The sequence below is a fragment of the Aythya fuligula genome, chromosome 12, assembly GCF_009819795.1.
Source record: "Aythya fuligula isolate bAytFul2 chromosome 12, bAytFul2.pri, whole genome shotgun sequence".
In the NCBI taxonomy this organism is placed as follows: Eukaryota; Metazoa; Chordata; class Aves; order Anseriformes; family Anatidae; genus Aythya; species Aythya fuligula.
The window spans coordinates 7,200,129-7,227,426 of record NC_045570.1 but is presented as its reverse complement, the minus strand read 5'-3'; the positions used below and the strand labels follow the sequence as shown (position 1 = coordinate 7,227,426).

At 41.8% G+C, this 27,298-nt stretch overlaps 1 protein-coding gene across 5 annotated transcripts in view; it reads left to right on the top strand.

Annotated features, from left to right (window-relative positions):
- Positions 1-2,174: 2,174 nt before the first annotated feature.
- SLC12A4 (solute carrier family 12 member 4) overlaps positions 2,175-27,298 on the top strand; it is a 49,817-nt gene continuing 24,693 nt past the window's right edge. For 2 of the 5 annotated variants that reach the window (XM_032195367.1, XM_032195366.1), the window contains exons 1-4: positions 2,175-2,466; positions 22,082-22,176; positions 24,347-24,478; positions 25,657-25,677. In XM_032195367.1, the coding sequence (XP_032051258.1) occupies positions 2,202-2,466; positions 22,082-22,176; positions 24,347-24,478; positions 25,657-25,677 (513 nt within the window). In that variant the 5' untranslated portion in view covers positions 2,175-2,201. Of the gene's footprint in view, positions 2,467-13,557; positions 13,619-22,081; positions 22,177-24,346; positions 24,479-25,656; positions 25,678-27,298 lie in introns of those variants that run through there. The other 3 variants (XM_032195369.1, XM_032195368.1, XM_032195370.1) reach the window with 2 other exon arrangements.

Below are 27,298 nucleotides of genomic sequence, written 5' to 3'. Positions count from 1 at the left end.
AAGTAATAATTTTTCCACCTGTTTTCTTGGTGGACTCTAGATTATTATATTGTACTTACAAACACTAATGAGACATAAATCAGCCTCAGGGTGTTAAACAGAAAATGTTACTATTTGGTCAATTGTTCTGCATTCCTGTGAGAGAAAAAGTATTGCTGGAAATAAGACAGTGGACTAAGTGGCACACCAGTGTGTTTCCAGCCTGTCAGTGGTAATGCTTCTAACATCAACAGAAATGCTTTCTAAAATCTCAAAATTGGTCTACCTTGCCTACCCACAGAAATTGCTAGTAAACCTCACAGACCTCAGTGTGATCATATTCACAGATGTACTAATTTTAGGGCTACTGGAAAAAAAGAATCTCACCCTTGATCATAGAGATAATCATGAGTTTTGAATAGAAGAAAATGTTTTGTTTCTCCCCCAAAACTATCAGGGCTTTTACTGATATACATAGTTAAATGAAGATACATCGTTGTCTTTCTTAACTGAGCAAAAAGACACCAGTAAAATGTAGGTTATATGAAAAAACACAGAAGTCTTAGAAGTCTTTCCACCTGTCTGATCAATGCTAGGAGGTGTAATTGTTCTGGCTTTCCCCAGAGGTGGTCTAAGTAAACTGAGAGACCTGTAACCTCTTGGCAGCAGCCACTCCACAGCACGGATCCTCCTTGTTTATTTCAAACCCCACCTAATTGAGAGTAGACCTATTAATCGTGAACAAGGCACTTTCTCTCTTGGTTGTTTCTCTCTTGCTCATTACACATTTTTCTTTCCCCAGGTGACCTGGGGGTTGCTTTGTGAAAAAGGCAGGACAAATTCCAAAAGCTAGAGATAAGGTTCTTTTGAGTACAGGAAATTCTGAAATAGTCTTATCCTCTTCCTCTGCTCTAGGGATTATATCCTCCCAGAGACTCCCATACATTTTGAGAACAAAACTTCCATCAGCACTGGACTGACTTGTCACTGTACACAGATTTCTTGAATAAGGCTTATTGCTAATCAAAAATCTACAGAATTAGTTTGAGTTGATAGCCCAGAGAAAAATGCATGAACTGTTCTCTAGAGCTTTTTTCCTCCGGTGATTACATAACGCATTAAGAAAGGATCCTTTTACTTTCAAGGCTAGCTCTCAAATGCAGACAATAAATAGCATTATCAACTATTAATTCATCTTTAAACGCCACGTGAAGGCTGCCCTATGCGAAACGAAGGCCAAGATACCTAGCCCTGGCGCCAGTGCTCTTTCAAATGTGAAGGCCAAATTGAATTTTGCTCCCTGAGGGACGAGGGGTTGAGGGGCAGGCGTGCCCAGGGCTTTACAGCCCCTGCCGCCACCCAGGCGTCCGGCAGGGCTGCCGGGGGGCTGGCAGACCCCACTGCCCCCAAGAGTGGGACATAACAATGGGGCAGCCCTGGCTCCCAGGCCCTGTTTCAGCAGCGGGGCCACACTTCATCTGCCCCGGCAGTCTGCTGCCTTAGCAACTGTCTGCTTTGCATGTGGCTGGAAATACGCTGGGTCTAGCTGGCGTTCAGCTCTCCCAAGGGGAGTATTTGGCTGCTCAGCCCCTCCAGCCCCTTTTGTGCAGTCATGCTTCCCGTCTCCCTCGGGCTTGCCTCGTTATTTCCGAGCGCTTCACAGCCAGAGCAGGGAGCGAGGCGGAGAGGGGCAAGCCCAGGAACCACCCCGCGGCCACCCCCAGCACAGGAAGCGGGGACAGGGACAGCTGCCGCATCCGTGCCTGGCGACAGCTCCTGTAGAGGCTCTCGATGTGCTTCTAATTAAGTCGATGCCTTTAATTAAGCCGCTGCCGATGGGTTGAGGACCGGGGCTTCCACCCCAGCCGCCCCCCGGGCCGGCCGCCGCCGCCCTCCCCTCATGGCTCCCGCCCAGCAAATGGCGGCCAGGCGGGGGGGGGGGGGGGGGCGGTGAAACCCCCCCGGTGCCGAGCCCACACCGCGCCCCGCCGCCCTCAGGGCCCGGCTCCTATCAGGACACCCCCTTCTTCTTCTTCTTCCTCCTCCTCCTCCTCCTCTTCCTCCTCCGCGCCGCCCCCGGCCCCTCCTCCGCGCCCAGCCCTCGCTGCGGGGCGGCCCCGGCCCTCCCGCCGGCCCCGGGGGCGGCGGCCGCCGCTCCGCCTCGCTTCGCTTCGCCTCTCCTCGCCTCGCTTCTCCTCGCCGCCCCGGCGCTTCGGAGGGGAATGGGTGGAGTTGAGGAGCGCGGTTTCCTGAGAGGAAGTGACCGCACGGGGCAGGAATGCGCCGCCGGCTCCGCGCCGCGTCCCGCCTGCCTGGCCGCCGTGCCGCGGGGAGCCCCGGCAGCCATGCCGCACTTCACCGTGGTGCCGGTGGAGGACAAGCACCGCGCCGACTACGACAGCGTGGAGGGGCTCAGCTGGGTGGACTACCGAGAGCCGGCCGCCGCCCCAGCCGCCGCGGACTCCTACGACACCGTCAGCTCCGACGGTGAGCGGCCAGGGCCGGGCTGCGGCTGCCGGGGCCGCTGCCGGTCCCCGGAGGGGCGAGCGCGGTTCCCCCGCCCGGCTCCGCCTCGCCGCGGCACACAAAGGCGGCCCCCGGCTGCTCCGGCACCGCCGGCCGCGGGGATCCTCCCCGGAGATCCTCCCCGGGGAGATCCACCCTCGGGATCCACCCCGGGGGCTCCCCCTCGCTAGCCCGGGGCGCCGCCGTTATCGGGCCTCCCGCAGGCGATGAGGGTGCGGGGAGATAGGCGCCGATAGCTGCGGTCCCGGGGAGAGCAGGGATGGGGAACGCGGCGAGGGCACCGCTTCTCCTGCTGCTTGCACCCCGAGGGAGGCTCCTGGCCAGCGAGGGCTGACACCGGGCCCTGGATGCTACAGCAAGTGTGTGGTGGCGGGGCAGAGCTTTTTGTTAGCGGTTCGTGCATTCCGCTTGCAGAAGGGAGCCGTGTCTAGGAAAGGGATCTGGGGCGGTGCGCAGCCTGTTTGGTTATCTGGGTAACTGGTGGCAGCGCTCAGCCTGCCGTGGTGTTTTTTACTGTCAGTGCAGCGAGTGTTTCCAGCCAGCAAAGGAAGAACACTTAGATGTGGAGAGCGGGGCGGTTCTTCTAAAAGGTTATTTCAGCTCTTTGTGGTGTCTGTAATGTTTTCTCTGCTTTAGTTATGTTTAGTCTTGTAGCCTTTGCGAGGAGGATCTTCCCATGGGCTCAGCACGTGAATCTGACTTGCCCTCTGTGAATCACGCAGGATTCTAGGCAACAAAAGAAAAATCAGTAAACACCTGGCCTGCTCCTCCTTGCCTGTGCAGTCAAACCTTTCATAATGCAAATGTTATGGGATGCACGATAATCCCTAAAGGGAGCCTGCGCTATTCAGGCCTGCGCTCAAGGAGGAGAAAAGGGTTGTTTTGCTGAGTGATACTCAGATGTCATGAGATCAATATCCAGTTTCTGGCTTGGCATTCTCTTTGGTTCTCTGTGAATTTGTTATCCAATCTCCAATATATACCTTGTCTCTTTTTTTTTTTTTTTCCCCATAGTTCTCAAATGAATTTTAGATTTCATATAGATCTAATGTCTGTTATGTTTGCTTTTTTTCTAGCATGCACGTTTTGGGCTCGTGGAAGGCAAGTGTCCTTCCTGACTTGTCAGTTTTCACAGACAAGTTGAGATGCTAGCCCTAAAGGCTGTGTAGGGCCTTGACTTCACTTTATAAACAGGTGTACTTGAAGTCCGGGTTACTTGACATATAGTTAATGTGTATGACAATAATAGATGATTTTTACCCATCTGAACAGGTTGTTTCTCTGCTCATTAGTTTTGGCTGGTAAGAGGGACCTGTGGAAGCTGCTGCCGTGGGGGATAAAGGAAGGTCAGCTCAAGCTGCCTGTTGTCTGGCTATCAGAGTGCCTGTAGGGTGTGGGCAAGCAGCGCACTGAAAGATGTTCAGCTCCCTGTCCCAGTCTGCTGGTACTTGGCAAGCTCTGGTCTCTGCAGCACACAGAGCCACGCTGCTGGAAGTTAGCTCAGTCTCTTTATTTTAAAACCGATAAATATCTGGTAACATCTCCATTAATGTACGGTAGTTAAATCCTGTTTCTGTTTGAACTATAACTGTCTTCTATTTTTTAATTTACTTTCACAGTAATTAAGTGTTGTTTCATATCCTCAGGGTATGCGTATACAGATACGTTTCGTACCTACCTGTACTGACAAGAGTGTTCTTCCCCACTGCCTTGTCGATCTCCTCCTAGGCTTCCTGGGTTTATGGCTCTGCAGAGGGGAATCTAAACTCCCCCCCACCCCGTGTTATTCTTGGTGCTTCCTTCCGTATCCTATGTAGAGAGCAGGAGCCTCGCCTACCGGGGGAAGAGTCGAAAATAGGACCTGGTAGGGATGGGAAGCTCCTGTTGGAGGCCAAATATCTTACAGCTGCTTAGCACCTGCATTGTGGAGCAAAGAGGGGGACCTTCCAGAGCTTTCTGTGGCAGCAGATTGAGGGACTCACGGTGGGACCGGTTGATGTTGGTGATCTCTCTGATTTTAGATAAGGTAAAGTTTGTTTGACTTAAATGCAGGTTGTCAGTTCTGGGTTGTGGCCCCATCAAAGTGCACATGATTCACGTTGGCACTGCAAGAATGCACGCAGAGCTGCCCGAACAACGCCAATTGTCCAGGCTTTATCTGCAGTCAAGTAGTGCCACAGCCAGTATAAGGGACTGCTGAATTTTCTTCAGGGAAATCTTTAAGTGGCTTGCTACTCAGAACATTATTTCAAGACATTTAAAGACTTGTTTGGGTTGCTCAGTTGATTGGGGATGGGTTAAAGTGACTGAGTAATGATATGGCCCTTCAAGCCTGTGATTTATCACGGTAATATAACTGCTTATAGCTGGTCTCTAGACGCAAAGTAGCTGATCTGTTGTTCAGATACTCCTTGCACAATGTTGTAAGCTTACAATTCTGATGGATTCTCATTTCCCTCTGACCTTCTTACTCTAACGTTTTTCATGGTCTTGTTTGTGAATGCTTTTTCTCTGAGTTCTGCATTATTTGGGATATTAAGTGATGTGGTGTCACCTAAGCAACACAGAGGTGAAGCCATTCTGCAATAAGAATTTCTCATCAACCCCTTGCATAAGACAATATTGGTCAGTGCATAACAATTCACCCTTCCCAGATAGCTTCACTGCTGGCTTGTGAGTAAAACCAGCATTTTTCTTCTAAGCAGGTCCTTCCTACAGTTAGTGCTTGTAATAGAATTTGACATCTTCCATTTAGAAAAAGAAGCACAAAGAATTATCCTGTGATCCTATGACAAACATGTGAATCCTGCTTTATGGTTTGACAGGGATGAGAAATGTGAATTTGGCATCTCTTCAGTCTTTGAAACAACGCAAGCGTGTTAGCTTGGGTACACAGAGTAAGAAAAGGGAAGGGGGGACTGAATAGTGGTTAAAAACCCTACAAAAAACAACTAAGCTTTGCTTTAACAGGAATCTCAGCTTTACAGTGGTTGCGCACCATGTTAACCAAAGTACAACAGCGTCATGTGGCCCAAGGGAAGTTATTTATCCTCCTGTGACTTTTGTTTGTGGAAATGAGACACTAATCAGCTTGGTGTCACTAACCAACCTTGGTCAGCTGCCACCCTTGGGTTTTGCCAATGAATTGCTCTGCTTATGTTCCAATTATCACATGGCTTTCTTTCAGCCCACGGTTTTCTAACTAGACTTGAGACCTTTTCCTCATGCTTACAGTCTGCATCGTTACGTACAGCATCCTTGTGCAGCAGCAGGTTATGCTGGCCAGTTTTAACAGGCTGGTTTGGAACCGGAGTAGATGGATGAAGGAGGTTCTGCTGTGAAAGCAGTGAATTTTTACTTCTTCCCACGTCACTGCTTTTTAATATGTGGTAACTGAATAGTGAAGGTTTTAAGTTGTTTGCAAGAGTTGAATTGAAGCTTGCATAAAGTATATCTAAAGATACCTTTAATGGAGATGCATAAATCATTCAAAAATCCCTCTGCAAAGCTCTTAATTCTTATACATAAATGTTTTGGCAAAGTCCAGAGACAAGATAAAATTAGTCAATAACAAATTAGATATTGCTGCTAAACAGCAGTGATAAAAATATGTGTCCAAATATATTTTAGGTTCTCTTAAGTTCAAACCAGGACTTGTGCTAGTAGCACTGTGGGTAAACGATGCTGTTACAGTAGACATAACAGTGTATTTTTGCATAACCTCTGTAACACGTGCATCTTCAGCGTTATTTCTGTTGCCTCTAAACTGTAGAAAGAAGTCATGCAAGAGGGGACCTGGGGAGGAGTCAAGGCAGAAACTCGTAACAGTTTGGGAGAAAAGTCACTTGAGAAGAGAAATACACCAATGTCAGTCATCTGTCTTCTCTGGTGATTTGTTCACTATTGTCTGATGAAAATGATACAGATTTCTCTGTATCTTATTCAATCTAATTGTATTTTGATGAGGAAAGGTGGTTTTGTTTCTTTTCTCCTGTTCTGCCAAGCTTTGCATCACATTTTTCTTTCTCTGTGTGAATTTGGAGATTTTAAAGGTCTCCCATGAGTGCTGAATATGTTGGTATTTGTTCTTTTTATTTAAAAGTGGTTTTGAGATACTTTGACCTGAGTTATTACCCTCTACTATAAACATAATTAGGATACACAGCAATTGTTATCATTGGAAACATGGATCCTGAAAGGGGTCTTAGCAGCAGTTATCCTTGTGAAGCCCAGTATTTTTTTCAGCTTGTGCAATTGGCAATTAGCACAACACAGATAGCAGTGCCAAACTCCAGCGTGCTTTTTCAGTATACAGGTGCATAGATAAGTGGACTGTTGCTTCAGATAAGAAAAGATAAGCATGTGGAATGTGAAAAATGAAAGTGGAGAAATGCTTTGTGAGATGATTAGCTGTGTATAACACTTGGGTGGGGGAAAGGGATTGCAACCTGAAAGCAAAACCATTTCTCTGAGATTTGCTGTGAAATCTGGTGTGACTTGTTTTCATGGAGTTCCAGGTGGATACCACAAGTTTCTTGATCTTTTTTAGTAGCGTGTGGTCTTGTCAGGTTTAACTCATCCATAAAAAATGCTTGCCAGGGAAAGAAAAGATTCACATTACTCCATGAACTTTTAATTTTGCTAAGCGTGTCTCTCATACCTCCAACTAGTGCCGTGATTAAGACAGAGCTGGTGAGGCAGCAGCTGTCCGGCACTAAAGGGACCTTGGTGCTAGCTGCCGGCTGCCAGGAGACTTTAACTAAATATAGAAAAACATAGCCCTTTTTGTGGGTTCTCTGGTATTTGAGTTATTTGGAAAAGCTCAGTGAAGGCTGTGTCTAAGTAAGCTGAAGGCAACTCCTGTAGCTGTGTGTGGGTCTGTAGGTCGCAAAAAGTAAGAGAAGATAGGAAAAAAAAAAAAATAGCCACCAACCATCTTTTGTAGCTGCTGACATTTTTGTGCTTAGGAGAACACCTGTATCAGAAGGCTAAGCAGCTGTACATGAAAAGACGGGGATTTTCTATCTTTACCTGCAAATGCTTGCTCCTTTTGACTTGCTGAGCTTCAAACTAAGTCTCAATGAAGCTCTTTTTCTAACCTTTTTTTTCAGTGTGCTGGAGCTCTGTCTTTTATTCAATTTCTGCACTCTCCTAATGGAATTCAGATCAGGTTTTGGGTTTCCTCCATTGTATTTGTGGTACCTGTCTCTCTCACAAGTAAAACTGATTTGTGTTGTTTATTCCATTTGCCCTTGCAAATTTCTGCAGCATTTCACTTCCTTAAAGAAAATAGTGACTCTTCCTTTCTCCCCCAGTCCTCAGCTACAGCAAAATGAAAGAATACGTTTCTGCATGCTCTTAACTGTAAAGTTTAAATTTGACTTTTGCTCTAAAGTTACATGTGGAATGGTGACTAAGTAACTTTGCAGCTTCATTGAGGAGGAAATGTAGCCAAACACACTAAGTGCCATTCACTGTAGTAGAAGAACAAAAACTTGGAAGAAAATCACTCTTGGTGATCAGTGCTTTCTTTTTAAGTGCATGTAAGAGAATGGGGACACACAGTGCCACAGAGAGAGCAAAGCTGCATTTGGTGAGTTTTTCCGTTCCAAGACCAGGTTAAAAATTTACATCTGCTCTTGACTACAATGTAAGAAATAACTTAATATGCAGACTGATTTTGTATTTCAGCAAAATTGCTATTACCAATCCACTGGTGCAAGACTTACTTGATCAAGGGTTTTGTATCTTTAACCCATTGGTTAAAGTTTTTTTTCATTTGTTTTTGGAAATACTTTGTTATATGAGCTACAGATAACTTAAAAAAAAAAAAAAAAAAAGGCACCATTTTAAGACATGATCTGAAGCCTACTGGAATTACATTTTAGGAATGTTTGTGTTGTCTTCAGTAACCTTTGAATCAGAAATTTTGGATGTCGTGCTGTACTGAGCTGATTTGCATTTTCACAGTTAAGAAAGTTTCAGTATTTTTGCTGTTTGATTTTGTAAATCCCTTTTCCTGCTTATTTGCTTTCAATAGGCACCTGTTTAAGTGATGCCAAGTGGTCCCTTAGTGGTGAGTAGTACTATCTTTTGTTCATTCAGCTGAGCTGCTTTGGATGACTTCTTTCAGTATACTTGGATTTTTGTCACACATGGAGAACTGCATCTTTCCCGCTGGCTGCTGTAGTCAGTGCAAAGACGACAAAACCTTCTTTTGATGCATGTAAAATAACAACACCGTACACCAAAAACACCAGCAATATCAAATATTTGAGATACATTAAATATGTTGTCTTTAAATATAAAATAGCTACATGAACAGGAAAAATACAGATCTTATAATCCATGTGTGGTTAGCTTCTCTTCAGGGTTTTGGATGTGATAACATCTTACATGCTGTTATGTGGCACGGGTCCCCTCTCTTCTGTCATCCAGTGCACACCTATCCAGAGGTTGTTCTGTTGGCTGCAAACTGCCTCTTTGTCCTGAGTGGCCCTTTCAAACTGTCTCTTTTGGGCCATAAAAAGAAGTTCGTGAGTTAAAGGGGTAGGTTTTTTTTTGTGGTAGGTATTAGGTTTGGCCTGGAAAAAATAAACCTTTTTTTTTTTTTTTTTTTCCTTAGCAGTCTTAATTCATGTCTGAGCAACAGAGGTGTGGGTTAGGACAGCGCTAGGAATTCTCCCCCCCCCCTCCAATATTTGCTGAAATATTTGCTGCTATTAAAGGTACTTGGTGGAATATTTTGAATCATCTTTTGATCTTCGTTCTGCTCTGTAGAACAGAGAGGTGGGGTTAGATGTGCAGGATAAAGCACTAATTGACCAAAAAGAGCTTTGGCTCCGTTCATTAGCTTATGGATGAACAGGGAAGGTTGATCGGTTGGCAAAACTGCCAAGTTAGCTGTCTTTGCTCATGGGAGGCAGCCTAAGACTTGTTGGAGATGTAAGTGAAATGGCATTTTGCTAAGCAGATGGTGCAAGGCCAGTGCCAGGCTGTGCAGGGCAGCTGGGGGGAGAGGTGAGGGAGAAGATGCCGGTGCTAGCGAGAGGACAGACATCATCCCAGCTTTGTCCTGGTGGTCAGAGTACAATGGCAAGAAGCTGGTCTGCTTAGGGCATGCCATAACAGCATTTCCAGAGCTACTCAGGTTCTGGCTTTGCCTGATGTCACCTGGAAATGTGCCCCGTGGGTCTATCCACTTGAATCCAGAACCCTTAATTTGCCTCCCGAGTGACCTGTGTTCTCCTAGTAGCCGAACTCTCATTGACTGCCATGTGGTCTGTCATATAACTAGGATGCAATCCATTGATCGCTTAGAAAATTAGAATCAAAGCTGCAAGCTGATGTTGGAAGCTGGCTTACAGGGAACTGCAGCAGAGATTGTATAACAAGATCCTGGGAGAGGAGGGATGACGCAGGCTGTTTCGGACAGAGGCATGCAGTACTACGTACAGGTTCAAGCTAATTACGCCTGAATTAAACTGTGTTTGTTTTCTACAGCTTATTTGCTATCCTTCATTTTTCCTTTTCCAGTATCTAGCAATTTTTTGTTTGAAGAGTTTAGAACAGCATCTAGTCTTCACAGTTATCTCCTTACGGTAAGGCAACAGGGTGAATGTTTGCCTTTCACTTCCGTGTCAAAGGGAAAAAAGCACTCTTCTGGTGTGCCATTAGAAGCTGCCCATCTGCTGAGTTAGGGTAACTCCTAAGGAAACTTGTTAAGGCTTGCTCTTGCATACTTTAAATTGCTGATTGTGGCAGTAAAACACAAATCTTATGCCCTGGAGTACAATTGCTTTTCATAGAATTATCTATAGCAGTGCTACCTTGTGTCATGACTCTGTCTGTGCTTGCAGGCTGATCAGCCCTGAGCTTAATCACTGTGTGCAAAGTCCACCTCTGGATTTTCATGGAGGAAGTCAGGTCTGGGTTGGGACTTGGAGTAATTCAAGGTGACAGTGTAGCTGCTGCACCCTCTCTGATGGAGAATAGCACATTACTGTTTCTCTTCTGCTTTCTACCTTTTTATTCAGGAGTTTTGCAGTCCTGATCCACCTTTAAGTAATATATCTGACTTCCCTTTCACTGCTGTTGCCATAGTATATATTTGTTTTCAAACTTGATGCATAGGACATAAAGTAGGGGTTCCCTAACCGATTTGCAAGTCTCATTTCAGAACTTACTGTTCACAAACATTTTCTGCTTTTTTTTTCCTGTTCCAGTTATCACTGTTCAGTCTGTTGTCTTATGATATGAAGTGTTCAGCACCAAAACTGGTTTAGGGTATTCTATCACCTCCCTCCAGGATCCCTTCCTTTCCCTACATTCATAATTTGTATTCTTTACTCTGTACTGGGACATGATCTCCAGAGCAGAGCTGTTTCTAGAGCATCATCAGCAAAACCTTGCCAACCTTAGCCAAATTCAATTCCTGCATGAATGTAACTTAAATCCAAGTTATATTGCCCCAGCAGAAACAAACCATTTACTTTTGATGTGGCTATATGTCCCAGAGAATGTAGGGGCGATGTCATGGATTAGTTTCAGGGGCATTGCAGCTGGACGTGTCAGGAAGTCTAGCTGAGCTTTATTTGCTACATCCCAATGCTGTCTAACCAGACGGCGGGATGATTATCTGCCTTTTTGTACAGTGCCCTTCAGTGTACATGCAGGGAGCTTTAACGCTGTAACTGAAGGCAACACGCAGATAATAATTTTAATGGTGGTGCTTTGCCCTTGCCCTTTTGAAGACACAGTATCTTTTGTGGTGGAAGCACATGTTTGGCAGGTAGGGTTAGCTCACTGTTAGATGTCCGTGAGTTTCTTCTGACTTACCTTCTGTTGCTTGTGCTTTATTTAATTCCTGACCAGTGGAGCAGAAGCGAAGTGATCCCATGTTACCTGTTGCCACACGAAGAATTTCGGTGAGCTACATGCTGTTCTTATTTTGCTCTGATGCTTTTGCAAACTGATAGACTTCCTGTAAAATGATAATAAAAGCCACTGTGGCTTTTCCAGGTATTTGGCTTTGTGTTGCTCTGTGCTGCGTTACACAGTGTGCAGTATGTTGTGCTATTTTGGAAGACCTGTGAGCTGTTCATAATTGTGTGTTTGAACAACTGCAGTTTGTTATTTATCCTATGTGTTATCGTATGTGCAATGCCAGAGTGCTCTCCACCCCCAAAAATTTTGTTTGGGATGGAGTGACTTCCTTTGTTTAGAAAGTCTCAGGCTGAATTTGATGTTTTCAGAGTTCTTTAAGTAATGTGACCATGGTTGCAAGTGAGTTTTGGACATTTGCAGCCCTTCACGCTGAAAGATCGACTCTTCATCCTTGGAGCATATACATGCGTACATCTTTTTTGTCTTTCTCCTTTTTTTCTTTCCCTTAGTTTAAAAAAAAAAAAAAGTCTCTTGCATGCTCTGTTTTCACATGGAACAAAGTCCTACTCAAATGCAAGAAAAATCTAATAGTTTCCACTTTCTGTATGAGTTATCTGACAACAAATAAAGCATTCAGGGGTTCACAGTAAACTGACAGATAAAATAGATATCTTCTCATTGTCTTCCAGGAATGGATAGTAAATGTCTGTTACATTGTGTAGTATGTAATGTGTAATGTATACACACATTGAAATTCTCAAAGTAATTTAAACCTTTAATTGAAACCTTTTTTCAGTTACTTTCTGTATGTCTGGAGATATTTAGCACTCTTGCTTCCATCTCCTCCAGTTCTACTTGCTCTCTGTAGGACATTTTGTGAGCTGGTGACAATACTGACTTAATGGTCACTGTTCCCAGCTGCTTGTTCTCACTTAGTGGCTTGTGCAGTTGGCTTTTATTCTTGGTGTGCTTTCTTTCTAATGTATGTTCATCTTTCTTACTGCACAGACACGCTTAGCGGAATGGGTACAGGGCTGGAAACCATTTCCATTTTTTGATATCAGAGAGAAAAGTGAATTGAATATCCCATAGAAGCTGTATGCCAGACTCGTAGACGTAGCTTGGTGCCTTTCAGAGAAATTCAGAATGTATTTTAGCATTTTCCCTGCAGAAAAACATTCTTCCTATGTTTTGACACAGGGCGTGTCTTATCTGAGATGCCTTCATGCATGCGAGGGGACTGAGTTTCAGGGAGGATAGTCGTGAGAAACGATTTGGAGTTGTTCCACATGAAAGAACCTCTGAAGTGGATTACAGTGAAGTACAAAGGTTGTTTTTATAGTGTTTTTTCAGCTGGCGATGAAGAGTTTTATATGATGAAAGCTCTTAAGCAACGTGAGTTCCTAAATCCATTTCTCAAAAGTGACTTGGCATTTTTAATCGCCGAGGCGTTCTTGGTGGTTACAGCTACTGGGTAATGTAGATAGTTTCAGTGTGGTATGTGTGGTTTAAGGACCTCCTTCTAAACAAGCAGAATGTATAGCGTTCTGGTAATTATGAACTACTTAGAATCATTAAGTTAGTATCTGCCTCTGTATCTTATATAAACCTCCATTTCATCATACAGATGCTGTGTGTATGTGTATGTGATCTTCCATATGATTCATCCACTAATGGGTAATCATAGTAAAAAATTATTGAAGATGGAAAGAAATACATCACTGTTTTCACTTGAAGTGCCTGGAGGGCAAACGTCACAGAGCAATACTCTTCACGGCATTAGCAGCTTTAAAATGCTGTCTGATTCCGCACTCAGCAAGCAGCAGATCTGTGGCAAACGCTTTTCTGAGTAAGTGTGCAAACAGCTGGCAAAGTGCCTCTTAGATGTGGCTGGATTCGGATTTCATGAACAGCATTTTCAGTGAGAACTTGACATTTGTATATTTTCTCAGTGTTGAAAGGATTATAATGCCAGGAGTATATCAATGTTGGCTTAGCTTTCTCTAAGAAGCCCTCTTGCTTCCTGAAAGAGATCAGTCCCACAGAGCACTGCAGCCAGCAGTCAGTTTGTCAGAGGTAGGAAAAGTTCTTTTGGGAATACGATATTAAACTTGTCTGATCCTTAGGACTTCACAGAGAAGGCGTTTACTAGAGCGTGTGCTAAGAGCAGAAGGAAGAATAATGGTAAACCAAATAACTGCAAATGGCAAAGAGTTACTGCTGAAGGGTAAGTACTTCATGTTGGTGTTAATATCCACAAAGGATTACACTGTTATGAAGCTATCAGCGTATCTTTACTGAGGAGTAAAATCATTGCATTTTCTGAAACAGGGTTATTATTATTAAATTGCTAAATCCTCTGAGTTGTGTAGTATAAGTCAACTTGTTTGGTAAAGCTGTTCCCTAATGTAGTACTGCAAAGTACAGTGAAAGTCTGATAGTAACTTCATGGATGTTTATTTAGGGAGAAATCAAAGATCTCTGCTTAGCTCTACATCTAATTCTTTACTCTGCTACAGACAAACTGTAGTCTGGGTTGTCTGGGTAAGCTTTGGCTGTTTCTTTCATGCAGAGCACAACCAAAACTCTGAAGTGTTTTAGAGGAACTAATATATTATCAACAATATGGAATTTTATTTATTTTGGTAAAACTATGCTTTGTGTAGCTTTTGCAGATGCCAAAGCTGTTGCTGACTGTAAGCATGTGCATGGTATCTGCAGAGTAACGCCAAAGAAACACGCTTTACTTGTTGGGTAAAATCCAGTAAACGCAAAATTTTAATGACAGTGGTAATCCACAGTGAAGTAAATGCTATGTGTTAGTCTTAAAATGGTGAGTGAGCATCTTATGTTTTTAAAATCCCCATCCACGTCAGTAGTTTGGCCCTAAGCTGCGTTTTTTGATGGAAGCGTGTGTCTGGCTGTGGTATGTGGGAGCTCAGTGCTGTCAGTGTAGCAGTGATAGTTTGAGCCTGTGTTTAAAGTACAGAGGGTCTTTTTGCTGCCTAAAAGCTGTCCAGGTTAAAATAATCGGTCTGCACTTTCATTCTGCTCTTCTCTCCTCTCACAGAACTTATTGTTGTATGGTTTGGTACCTAGTGTGCCTTTTGCCTTTATTTTCATAAAATACTGGGGCAGCCTGGGATTTATGGCTCATGCTTTCTGCCACCTGCAGTGAAAATCGACTCAGTGGTCCAAGGTATTAAGTGAACTGGCATTAACAGTTATCAGTTATTTCACTGCCAATGCATGCTTTGTAGTGTGAATGATTTTTTTCTCACTTGATACAATGCCGTTTTTTTTCCAGTTTCTCCTATTTCTGATGTAAACGTACTCCTACTCAAAAAGGAAAAAATGAACAGAAAAGAAATCCAGACAAAACAACAACGCACTTAGAAGCAAACAATAAAAGAATAACTGAAAATTTAGCAAGGTTTTCAAAATACTTTGAGTTTTTTTTTTTTTTTTTTTTTTAATCTGGGAAGGTCGCTATAAACCTTTTGCTATTGCAAAGCAATGAAATTCTCATTTTCAGTTTTTGAAAAAAACTTAAGCTAAATATTAAATACATACTAAAAAGCTATATATTAAAAGCTGAATACTGAATATTACAAAGCGTCCTTTGATTAATTTTTTTTACATTTAAAAAAAATCTTTTAGATAATATTGGTTACTTTGTAGATAAAGCGCAAATAAATTAATATTCCGTATCAGATTTGTGATGTGAGCTGCCAGTGCTACTTCAGTGAATGAGTTTATAATCAGAATTTGTATTTAAAAAATGTTTCTTACTTCTGGCTAGCTGTGTGCTGTCCATGGAGAAACAAACATTTTTAATAGGTTGTCTCTATTACTATTATTTTGAATAAAATCTCTTTGGACTATATCTAACATTGGATTAGGATTTTTGCGAAGTAGTTGATCATGAGTGATTCAAGAAAAGAACCCATATCTGAATTTTATTTATGAAATTTACGGGTTATAATCTGTGCAAAAACAAAATATATAATTGTAAGTTGAATTATTTGTTATTGTTCCCAAATTCTCTAAGAAGGAGGTTTCATGACAGTCCTAAGAGCAGAAGTTTTGTTGAGCCCATGTGAGGGGCCACATAAGTAAAGAACATAAACAGATTTAGAATGTATTTGAAGTGCTGTCATCTGCGTTTTTCTTAGGCTATCTAAACATGGTGGTCTCTTGATACACATCAACAATACTCTAGAATGCTTTGCTGCCAAATGTGGAGATATCAGGGTTCTTGAACTACTAGGAAAGGCCAAGAAATTTATTTAGGGCTTTCTATTCTTCAGCAATACTCAGTTCTGCAAAACTTTACTGTCTCTGCTAAGAATGCTATCTGAACACTGCACAGCCTTTTCAAGGGAACCACGTTTTATCTTAAGATGCAAGTGTTTGGAAAAGTAATATCACTATTACCATCTGGACAGTGCTTTGTCAAAAAACTGTGTTACAACAGTTCCTTTTTGTAAAAACAAGCAAACAAAGAAACAAACAAACCCCAAAGTATAATGAAAATGGGCCTTGGCAGCTTTTTGTGTTAAAATTTGATCCTTAAGGCTGTGAACAGATGTCTTCATTAAAATGTGTTGACTAATGAAACTATTTGGTTCTGCAAGAAAGAAATACTTGACCTGAAAATAATGTTTGCATCAATCCCATTGTTCCTGCAACTTTTTCTGCTGTAGAATCTGCTGTAGAATATCTGTCTTGTGTGTATTCATTTGCTTCCAGATCTTGTGAGAACAGTAAGTCTAGCAAACTTATTTTGCTTTATGGGCAAAAATTCAAACTGAGTTCAGGCCTCATGATCTCTTGTATAGAAGTTTGTGAAGATCCTGACACACAAAAATCTACAAAAGCCAAAATGGATCATCCAAACAGAACAAACGTGTTTTCTGCTGGGGGATCAGCTTTGCATGTCTTCAATCTTTAAATTAGGTTTTTAGTGAAGTTAAGGTTCTCTGCACCAGTGTAATTTTCAGCATGCCAAGATGTATGTACAGGAGACATAGTTCAGGGATCTGCTAATTCAGCCATTTGTTTCTGACTGAAGAGCAAGCCGACACGATTAGTTGAACATAACTGCCTACTGCTCAGAGAGCTGAAATTAGGTTAAAGGAATCCCTCAGCAGCTGCAGGGTTATTAGCCACTCTACCTTTTAATGTTCAAATCCAGTGTCATTTGTAGATGGAATACTAAAATATGATGGAATATTAAAAAATATTTGTAAAATTTTATTAAATCTTAGATTAAGTTACATTTATTTATTTTTAATGTTCTCTGTGCATGAAAACCTCTCAGCCTGTCCCTCACTGTCACAGGCTTTGTGACCAGCGATGCTTGTAAAACGTGGTGCTAGCTGCTTTGCAGCCGATTTCATTACAAAAATATTTTTACTGTGGTGTGCACGAGGGAGGCTGTGCATGCACAGTGCAATTACAAAGAAGATATTAGCTCCTACGCTGCTCCAGAAATTCAATTATCTTGTGGGGAGGGTCACAGGGTTTTCTTTGAATGTCTGGTTTTCTAATGAATCTCTGCTCAGAGCTCTGTCCCTGAGCTGAAGGGATGTAGTTAAGGTTTAGGTCTGAATATCTCAGGCAGGGAGCTGCAGGAACGCTACATATCATCGTCACAGGCTGTATCAAAGTACAGCCCTCTTGGGAATCCTTTTTTAACATTTTAAGCCTAACTGCAGCTTAATTTGCATTACTATATTTTTCCTGTTATTGGTGCTGGCTAGACGAAAGCCTGTCCATCCGTGCCTTCAGCACGCCTTAACTTGTCACATAGGTAAAGCCTCCATAAGAACTAGTGAGTATCTGGCTTAGTCATGTCCAAATGGAAAGATCTGAGGGTGTTTTAAGATGTACTAATTTCCACTTATTTAACCAAGCGTGATGAAGAACGGGAGTGGTAGTTTTCTTTAAGGGAGTTCAGAAACTGACGATAGGGAACAAAACCTCGACAGGTCGAGTCACGCAGCCGCTCCTGCCGGCTTCTCCCAGGGATGATTATCGTCCTAGTCTGGCTGAGTACACCTTACCACTGCAAAGCTTCCTGGTCTGCCTTTACAGTAGTTGTGCCGTGCCTAATTGTTCAGCTTTCATTTATCCTCACTAATCTGGCTTGCTTATAGTTGTTTTAAAGTAGGTGTTTTGTCTGTAAATTGCCTTGATTCCTGGTGTTCATCCCTCAGCAAAGAAAACAGGATGGCTTGCAGGCTTGCACAGAAGGCTTGCACACACGGTGCTCTAGCAGGGGAGCTGGCTCTCTAGCCTAACCATCTTCCAAAAAGAAAGCAGTTTTGTGAACACCGTCCTCTGTTCTTTGTCTTTTTGCTTTTTTTAAAGACAACCTAAAGTTTTTGGAGAACACGGTACAACCAGCCCACAGACTGTCTGGTACAGTTTTGCTACTGTGTTTTTTCCTGGCAATAAGATAAAAGCAAGGCAAAGGTTTGGACATGCATTTATCATTTTATCCTATCTCCTGGGCTGGTGTGTTTGCACACTTCCGTATATGCACAGTCGGGGTGTTTAGGTGGTGTTCCATGGAGCATCTTCGCTGTTTTATGGAACCCAGTTGAAAAACACAGTGAATTTTGTTCTCTAGACCTGTGCCTGTACCTGTGTCAGGAAGCCTTAAAAAGTGCAGGGATCTACATGTATGCTGGAGATTTAGCCATGCTGCATAGTTGTAGTGGTGGCTGTAAATAGAATTATTTGGTTTGGAAGAGAATTGGCAGCATTCAGAAGTTATTAATAATAACTTAATAATTAAGAACCCTTAATTATTGAAACATAACGAAGACTGAGAAGCAGTGAAACAAGTGAGGAGGAAACATTAGCCTACTTGGCGTACAGCTTTCCTATCTCACAAATTGAGATTAATTAGGGACTAAGGCAAATAAATTATTCTCTGTTGCAGAGTATATAGCTCCCTCTTTATGAAATGTTCCTTGCAAAACAATCTTGCATCATGAAAACTAACATCACATAGCTGCTGTCCAAGACCAAAGGCCTGATAACTAAGAATGTGGAAAACTCTGCCCATGTCACGGGATGGTGCTCGCCCAGGAGACTTCATGCTTCAGAGTGTAAACTGTCCTCGTGAGAAGCTGGGGCGAGAATTCCCCAGAGTATCTTTCCGAGGTCACCTCTGCACTCTTCCAAAACTGATGGAGATAACAAGCTCTTCCTGTTCAAGTAAGTCTGTGTGAAGATGCTGCTGTTGCTCATTGGCAGACAGAATATACCGTACAAATATTTTATTGCAATATGTGTCACGCTGTGCTGTACTCTGTTCTATTGGAGTGTGGTCACCTGTTGATTCTTGTGCGATTCTTGTTGAGCAAATGGAGTCATCCACCATGGGTTTTATTCCTGAAATCAGGAACAGAATATAGAAATAGAGAAGCTGAGATTAATACCTTGGTGTTGTTTTACAACATGTATGAAAAGTAGAGATTACACCAAACATACAACTGTAGTGAAGGTGATTTTGGCTATCATTTAATTAGCTGTTTTTAACTATTCAGTGTACTACTCTACTCCTCTTGATGCAGGGCGCATCTCTGTAGCACCCAGATCCATGTAATGGTGAAATTAAAATATGTTCTTTGAAAGAACTTGAATGTAAACATACAGTGCCAAGCAGTGGAGTATAAGTGACCAGTGTTTGAGAGGGGGTTTAATGTGGTATTTTGTTGGATTGGTAGAATCATGGAGTTTGAAAATTCATTATTATTTTGAGTAGCTGGCAGCAATCCATAATCTGTACGTACTTCCAGGATAATGGAGCTAGTGCTGTGAATGTGGTAAAAAGCCAGCTGTATCTCTCTATCATCTGAACTGTTCTATAGAGAGAAAAGCGTGCCCTAGCAATCGCAAAAACAATGCTCTAATTCCAGTCACTAGTGTTGCTGATTTTCTTTCGCAGTTAGCTTTGTTTGAGCTTCCTGTGTGCAGGAAGATGTATAGAGCAAGCACACCAAGGACTTAAATTCAGAAGGGAAGCCAATGGGAAGGAATTTGGTGATACTGGAAAATGCAAATGGTGACTGAGAGAGGAGCCAGGTGCTCTTTCTGAGAAGGACACAGAGCTTTTGAAGAGACCAGTGATGAAAAATGTACTGCAGTAAAATGAAGATCCATTTAAAAAATAATGCCACTTATCTTGATTGATCTTAAGTCACTGTCTTTGTGTCAGGCTTAGGGAGAAGGTATGAAGTAATGTTTCTTAACCAAGGGCAAGTTACACTGATGACAGTAATGAGAGGCTTGGCATTTTGAAAGAGCAAAGCAATTGTCATCTTCTATAAAAATCTGGGATTGGATGTATGAGCTATCTTGACAACAGTATGATTTTTATACATAAAAAGAGAGAGATTGTGTAAGCATTACAAATGATGGAACACCCACTATACTTTTTTTGAAGTGGTAAACTGCTTCTATAAGCTAAGAACAAAGAAAATTACAACAGCAAAGAATTAATTTAAAAATCATTGTTTGACTTTTTTTTAAGCTTCGAATTACCAAAGCAAGTAAAAGCAAGTATATAGGAGATAAGAAGAAGGAGAGGGGGAAAAAACAAACAGAACATGTTAATTGTGACCCTGCTACATTTGGTAAGTGTAATGAGGAGCTACTGCATAGACCAAAGTTTTCAATTTTTGTGGTCAAACACACCCCGCCTATTTTCAATTTCATAAGTAAAATCTATGGCAGATGACTCAATTTCCTCAGCAAGACTTGCAAATGTACTTTGACCAAAATAGAATAGAATGGACTGCAGAATAGCAAGCAATATGAACTGCAATAAAATTGGTCTAGTACACTCCCTCTGCCAATGAAAGACCTAATGTTTACAGAAAGCAAGTAGTTCTTACCGTTTGTTTAGTAAGTATTTGTCTTTATTTAAATAAACATGTTATTTTGATTGTGTTGTTAAACCTACAGATACTTTTTTTCCTAGTCATGCAAAAGTTTGACAATATACAGCAATGTGAACATCCCTTACGTGTAGGTAGGGTCAGCAAATAGGCTGAGACAAGTGCAAGGCAGCTGCTAATCCATGCTTCGGTGTTAATCCTCAGAGCAGTGAGAAAAGCAGTAGGCATGTAAAAACAGCCGACTGCTATCTACCAATATTTTCAGTCTGCTAAGTGATTACTTCCAGAAACTTACAAAGACATCTGTTGTTTGTGAGTTTTTCCCCACCAGTTTTGCTCGAAGCACCTGTGAGCAATTTCCAGCAAACAGTGCTTCCTCATGTGCATTGCTTCCCTTCAGCAAGAATAGCACTGAAATTTCTCATATTATTTTGCTAGAAACAATAATGTTGGTAACGGTGGGGTATGTGCTGATCAGTGTGTGTAGGGGAGGAGTCTTCTACTTGCCTGCCATGTTAATTTTGTAAGTTGATTCAGATCTCACAATGCAGAAATAATTACACTTCCATGGTATTAAAATAATTTAGCATAGCCTTGTTGAATTGATTACTTTAATCAGTGAAAATATGCACCCCAAAATCCAGCTATTTAATCTCGTTTTTTTTTTTTTTTCCTAGTCAGCGTACAAGGCTTCTTGAACTTGCCATCTTTTCATTTGAGATAATCTGTTTTTCCTTTCATTTTCAGTTTCTTTAGTGGTTACTTTTTTTTTTCTTGGTAAATAGAGAGAGTATTCCTTTGATTGACCTTCTCTTAAGGAGATACTTTTGGAAATCTCTTTAGTTTCTGTTGGCTGAAAGAGCAGGGAGTGAAGAGTTATAAGCAAAAGAAAGGAACTGAAAGGAATTGTTTGTCAAGCAGATGATAATGGGAGCCACATGTCAGAGAACTTCTGATTGCTGGAATAGACTTCATTTTAAATTTTGTTATATTTATTTATTTTTTCATTTGGCAGAAATTATTTTGTACTATAGTGCCCTTTTATAATTTTTAAATTTATACTTTCTAAAGAAAGTTTCTGCTCTCCCAGATTGTCTTTTTATTTTCATGGTTTGTTGCATATGTGAATGCTTTGTTTTTACTGTACCTGCTGTTAGGTTTTAATTTAAAAGCGTAAGAGGACTCTGAAGAATGCACGGTCTGTTTAAAACAAAAGTGGTAAGGGTTCGTGAAGTCTGTGTGGTTTTATGTCTAGGACTTCGTGGGCGGCGGGTTGGAGGAGCTTTTTGGTTGATATTTTCCGGTATTGTAGCAACAGAGTCTAGTTTTTGAATTGTTCAGTCTTACTATATTGACCCGATCTGTTTGGACATGCTGCTCACAAGTTACTCTCAGTGTTAGGAGAGATTTCCGGGTGCAGAAGAACTGTATCTCGACTTGTCGCAGTTTGGTGTAAGGAGTAGTCATCTAAGGAAACGTTAGAGAACAAAGGCCCAGCTGGGGGTTAGCTGGGACCCTACTTGTACGTTTTGCTTTGCAGTGACTTTTTAGTCTGCTTTGATGGAAACTGAGGAATAGAAAGAGCAAAACCTCCCCTGACAGAGTCACGTCTCTGATATCGATATTGTGGCATAACATTAGATACTGAAAGAAACGGATTTGGTTGAACAAACAAGTTTATTCCCTGTGGATTTTTTTTTTGTCAAGGTTACGAAGTTTCCTTGGGATTTCTCTTTATCTGTTTTTACCAAAATCTGCTTCGTTTTTCCTTGCAGGTCATGGCAACCATAAAGAAAACAGTCCTTTCCTCAACAGTTCAGAAGCTGGCAAGGGAGGTGATTACTATGACAGAAATCTGGCCTTGTTTGAGGTAATTTCTAAGTGTTTTTCAGACTTTTGATGTGATTTGTGATCTTTTGAGCTGGGAGGGGTTGAATATATATTATTTATCATTCAGTGGAAGGTAGAGCATTGCAAAGATCCAGGTGGATTGGTACCTAACTCTCACTCAGTGGGAGTCTGGTATCTAAAAACCTGTCGGTGTGTTTAAGGGTAAGTCTATAACGCAGCAAAGTATAATGGTACCAGAGGTGACTTGAGGAATTTAAATAGTGAAGCTGTGGCTCTGTGGGCTGAGCAGTGTGGAAAATGAGACTCAGCTGATTTGCTGTGTTGAGAATCACTGCATTGTCCTGCAGGAGTGTGCCTAAATTCAGGTATGCGAATTAGCCCGGGTGTCCTGTATTACACCTGCAGTATATCAGTAATAGGGATTTCTTCACCACTTGTGGTTGTGGGTATGTGTTTGCTGTCTGAGGTAATGGTGGGACGTTCTCTGGGATGGAATAGCTCAGATACTGCGGGGCAGAGAGAGGTGACTGGTTCCATGCAGAAGTGAGGAGGACCAGACTCCTATACAGGAGGCCATCTGGACCCACACCAAGCCCAGCAGAATCCTCCTTCTCATTTCATTGGCACTGCATTAAGTGAAAATATCTCATGGTGTGCTAAGACCAAGCTTCTAAAAAATGTTTTCAGAAGCTCAGGTTCTGGGGAGTGGTGCAGAGAGTTTATGCATGGCTCTGCAGCTGCTTTCCAGCTGGGCTCCTGAGTTACTGCTTCCCAGTGATCCTGGTTAACTACACGAAGCCAGGCTGGTCCCTGCAAAGTCCAGCTGTGTGGCGTAGAGCCTGACATGTATAATTAGCCTGCTAGATAGCAACTCACCCTGGAATTCCTACAAAAGTGTTTGCATGGCAGAGTGCTTGAGCTAAAGACTTGGAAGCACGCTCCCAGCTCCAGTGTCTCATTCCTCCAAGGCACAGTGATTCCATGACCAGGATAAACTGGTTTGCAGGTCATGGTTAGTCTGCCATTTGTGGCATTAGTGCTGCTACTTACATGCCCGCCTCCTTCCTAAGCAATAGCACAGTACCACACCAATGCTGCAGGCTGTTTCTGTAGTGCTAAAGAGGAGGAGGAGCAGGTAACACAAAGGCTATGCTGCTCAGCTGAATGGGGAGCACATTACTCCAACCAGGCTTTTAAAGATGGGAAATGTCGCATCTCTAGGAAATCTCATACATAAGATTTGTGGAAAGAATAAGAAAAGGGATGCTTAGCTTATGGCATTACCTTTTTACTGTTTGGGGTCAGTTTCTGCATCAGCTGCAAAGCATTGATCCTCCCAGAAACTGTTCATGACAATACATGAAGATATGATAGAACTTCAGACAGTGAAATCTTTCACAATCAGCTTTGATTTTCTGTGTAGAAAGCTGTTTCTCTTTGCCATGCATTGCTTATTGTGTAATTAGACATGTAAGGCATTTCAGCGTCAGAGAGAAAAGGGAAGAGAATGACTTTGTCCTACTTTTGTTTCTTTGCAGGCTAGCTGTTTCATTGAGCTGCAGATTTTTTTTTTTTCTTTTTCCATCTTTGTCTGAATAAAGTATTTGTTTGCATGGGGAAGCCACTGGTTTGTTCTTGAAATTACTTTCAGAAACAGAGGTTGGATGGGAAACTGTGAGGCTCTATACATATGGCTTCTGGGATTTTATCTAGTTCCACATGAATTAGATTACACAGTTGAAAAGTGTAATAAAGTGATTCAGAATTCAAATGTGTGTGCAACGACTGGACTTCAAGTATTAGACTGGCTTATTCGGAAACTTGAATCTTTTAAAACTATATCTGTTGTTGTACGTTAATGTTAGAGATTCATGAAAGGCACATGTTCATTTTTGTACAGTCCTGAAGCTCAAAGTTCTGCTTTATTGCTGTAAATTGTGTTTTCCAGTACATAAGGAGAAGGGTGCATACAGTGCATACCTGTTGCTATGGCCTTTTCCTGTCAGTTGCTCTCATTTCAGAAATAAGCCCTCTCCTCAGTGGTTCATGCACAATGAAATATTCCATTCTCCCCTTGTTGATTTTACTGGTGTGTTCCTTGGCAGCCTCATGCCAAGGAAGGCATGACCCCACCTCCTCTCCACAAATGCTGTGGCTTGCAGAAGCTGACTTATTGCTTTCTTCCACAGGAAGAACTCGATATACGACCAAAAGTGTCATCTCTGCTTGGCAAGTTGGTCAACTACACAAACCTTACCCAGGGTGTTAAGGAACACGAAGAAGCAGAAAGCACCGATGGCTCCAAGAAGAAAGTATCAAAAGTAAGTAAAAATTCTCTCTGTGGCCAGCTAACAAACTGAATAGTTCCCTATGTGAATTTGGAGAGCTGGATTCCTTTACACTTTATCTTAACTTCTGTAGCTGTGAGGTGCTGTGGCAGTGTTGCCAAGAAGACTGTAGAACTCAGTGGTAGGTAATCAGATGGCATCAAAAAATGGGAACTGATCCAGTGGTTGAGGAGGGTGCGCTACTCTGCAGTTATATACACTTGGAATGGGGTTAGGTAGGGTAAGCTTTTAGCTGTGAATCGAAGTACAAAACAAACAAAAACCAACGGCTTTCCCTACTGCTGTTTGAGGTGCTGGGTAATATCAGAGATCTCTGCAAGCCTGTTAGGTATGACACAGGGCTTGAAGGAGACAACGCCCTTAAAGAGTGGTGGGTGGAGGTCAGATTGGACACCCCAGGGCAGCTCAAGTGTCATTGTGGTTGATAGGCTCTTAAGCAACTGAATTCCACCCCAAAGGATCTGCAGTTAGATGGTTAGCCCATTTGGGCTGGCCTTGTAATAAGTAAGTAGAAGGTGAGGTTGGATTGTTGGTAGTTTGATTTCTATCGCAAGGGCTATGTTCTAACTGCTGTTGTCAGTGCTCTGGCAGTCAGGCAAGTGTTTTAGTTGGTGCTAAAACTAAGTGGTAGGGCTGCATTTTATGACACTTGCAGGCCTGTCAGTTTTTTCAAAGGAAAGTTTTCCAGAAAATGAAGATAGTGTTTGAATTCTACAGATTTCATAATATTGTCCTGTCAAAATTTTTTGATCCATTTCAAAAGGAGATGGAAGTGATAATGCTGAAAAACAGCACATTGTTCTCAAAGAGAATGCACATTACGCCATGCTGAATGCTGGATTCCAGCTCTCTTGCTCACACTGTTTCCTTACTCTGCTTGTTTAGTCAACATGAAGCTTAAAGTTCAGTTTTATCTGGGACTAAAGTGCTGCAGTGTTGGGGTTAATATGACATTGTTACAAGACTGAGTGAAGGTTGGGTAGGTGCTGTACTGCATTTTGGTACTTCAACCTTAAATCAAAAAAGTAATTTAAACTTTTTAACTGTAAGTTTCTTTTGCATGATATTTGTAGTATGCTAATTATTGAGTCTGTGTAAAGTTTTTACCTTGACATTGCTAATATGAAATCTCATCTGTATCTCTGTTTTAGCATGCTGTTGAGGGGAATAAGGTGAGGTATCTGCTGTTAACTTGGTGATATTGCATAAGCTAAAAAAAATATTTCCACCTCTTGTTACCAGAAGCAGATTGATTGTTATCCTAGCAAAGACAGAGTGGAAGGAGATGCAATAGGCAAGTCCTTACTGTTCAGATAAAGTTCTAATCATTTTTGCTATTAGTTTCCTTACTGATTGCCCAGGGAGGATACCAGCGTATGATGCAGTCTGATCTGAAAGCCAGTTGCTTATTTCCCTGTTGAGAAAGAATTAAGAGAATTTGGTGATGCAGTGTAATACTGGTTAAGACAGTATAGCTTCCTATGGAAGAAACTCAGCAAAATAACAGTAAAGTGAGAAGTTGTTCTGACTCCTCAGTAGAGTAACATGTAAAGTTTGTTAGTGTTTCTGTGTCTACACATGATACATGTAAACACTTAAATATTTTGAAACTGTTGACGGCTATAAAAAAAAAAAAAAGAAATACTGTCCTCATGAAAGCTATGCTTCTATGGTAAAATGCACTTTGGGCTTCTAATTGTCTAGAATTCTGTCTTACTATGCCCCTAAAATGTGTGTTTACAGACTTCTCAGATTTTTTTTTTTTGTTGAAGGAGTTGGGTAACTATTCCAAAAGTGATAGTATTACCCTGTGTTAATATCTCAGTGTTTTTTGTGTAAACACTGCTGTTTCCTTAAGTGAATCTTTGCCTAGCATGTCTGTCTCTGAGATAAATTACATCAATTGCAATATCATAACAGTACTTTGAATTTCTTCTCCCTGTCTTGCCATAAGCAATACAAAAGTTTAAACATCTCATAGAGTATAATGAAGTCAAATAATAACTCGGCCAATAATTATATCATTAAAAATGGGAAACTGTACAACGCTGTGCATTGAAATTATCTAGACACTGTACAAATGAGATTCTTCCATGGATTTTCAGAACTTCTTAAAACATTTGGTTTTAGTCATTTCTGAAGCATGAACTGATGCACTGCTGATACCCTGTTCTTCCTATCTGAGCGTTAGCACGGGAGCAGGTGGCCCATATAGTTTATGAGTGGCAGCTTTGGTAACTGACTCATTGCTGAATGTTCTCCTGGGTTTGTTCAGCTGATACATGCCCAGCTAACTTGACAAAAGGTGAGCTGCCTGTCCTGTTGTGTTACTTACTGAATTGGCATCTTATTGACAAAAACTTGAGCAAGGAGGGTTAGCAGACTCCAGATCTGGTATTCAAAAATTGAAAGAAGAAAGCAGTCCTTTCAGTAAGTGAATATATTTCTATCTGAGCTGGTAAGGCAGGTCTCTGAATGAGAACTCTTTTGTGAGCTGGCACACCACTCTCCCCCAGATCAGATCCTTTCAAATTAAAGAGGAGAGCATGAGAGAGCACACACAGTTGTGCACACATAAAGTGATGAAATCTCTGAGTGGTGGGTATCAAAAAAATGAGATCTTTCTTCAAATTTTAAGTTTAAATGAGTAGATAATGAGGTGCTTTGCCTTGTTGAAGATCATTGTTATTGACTCCTGCTTTCCAAAGTGACAAGACCAAAACAGATTTGTTATTTCTATGAACTCTGGAAAATGCCTAATCCCCCTTCTAATCTCTTGGAATAATTAATGCA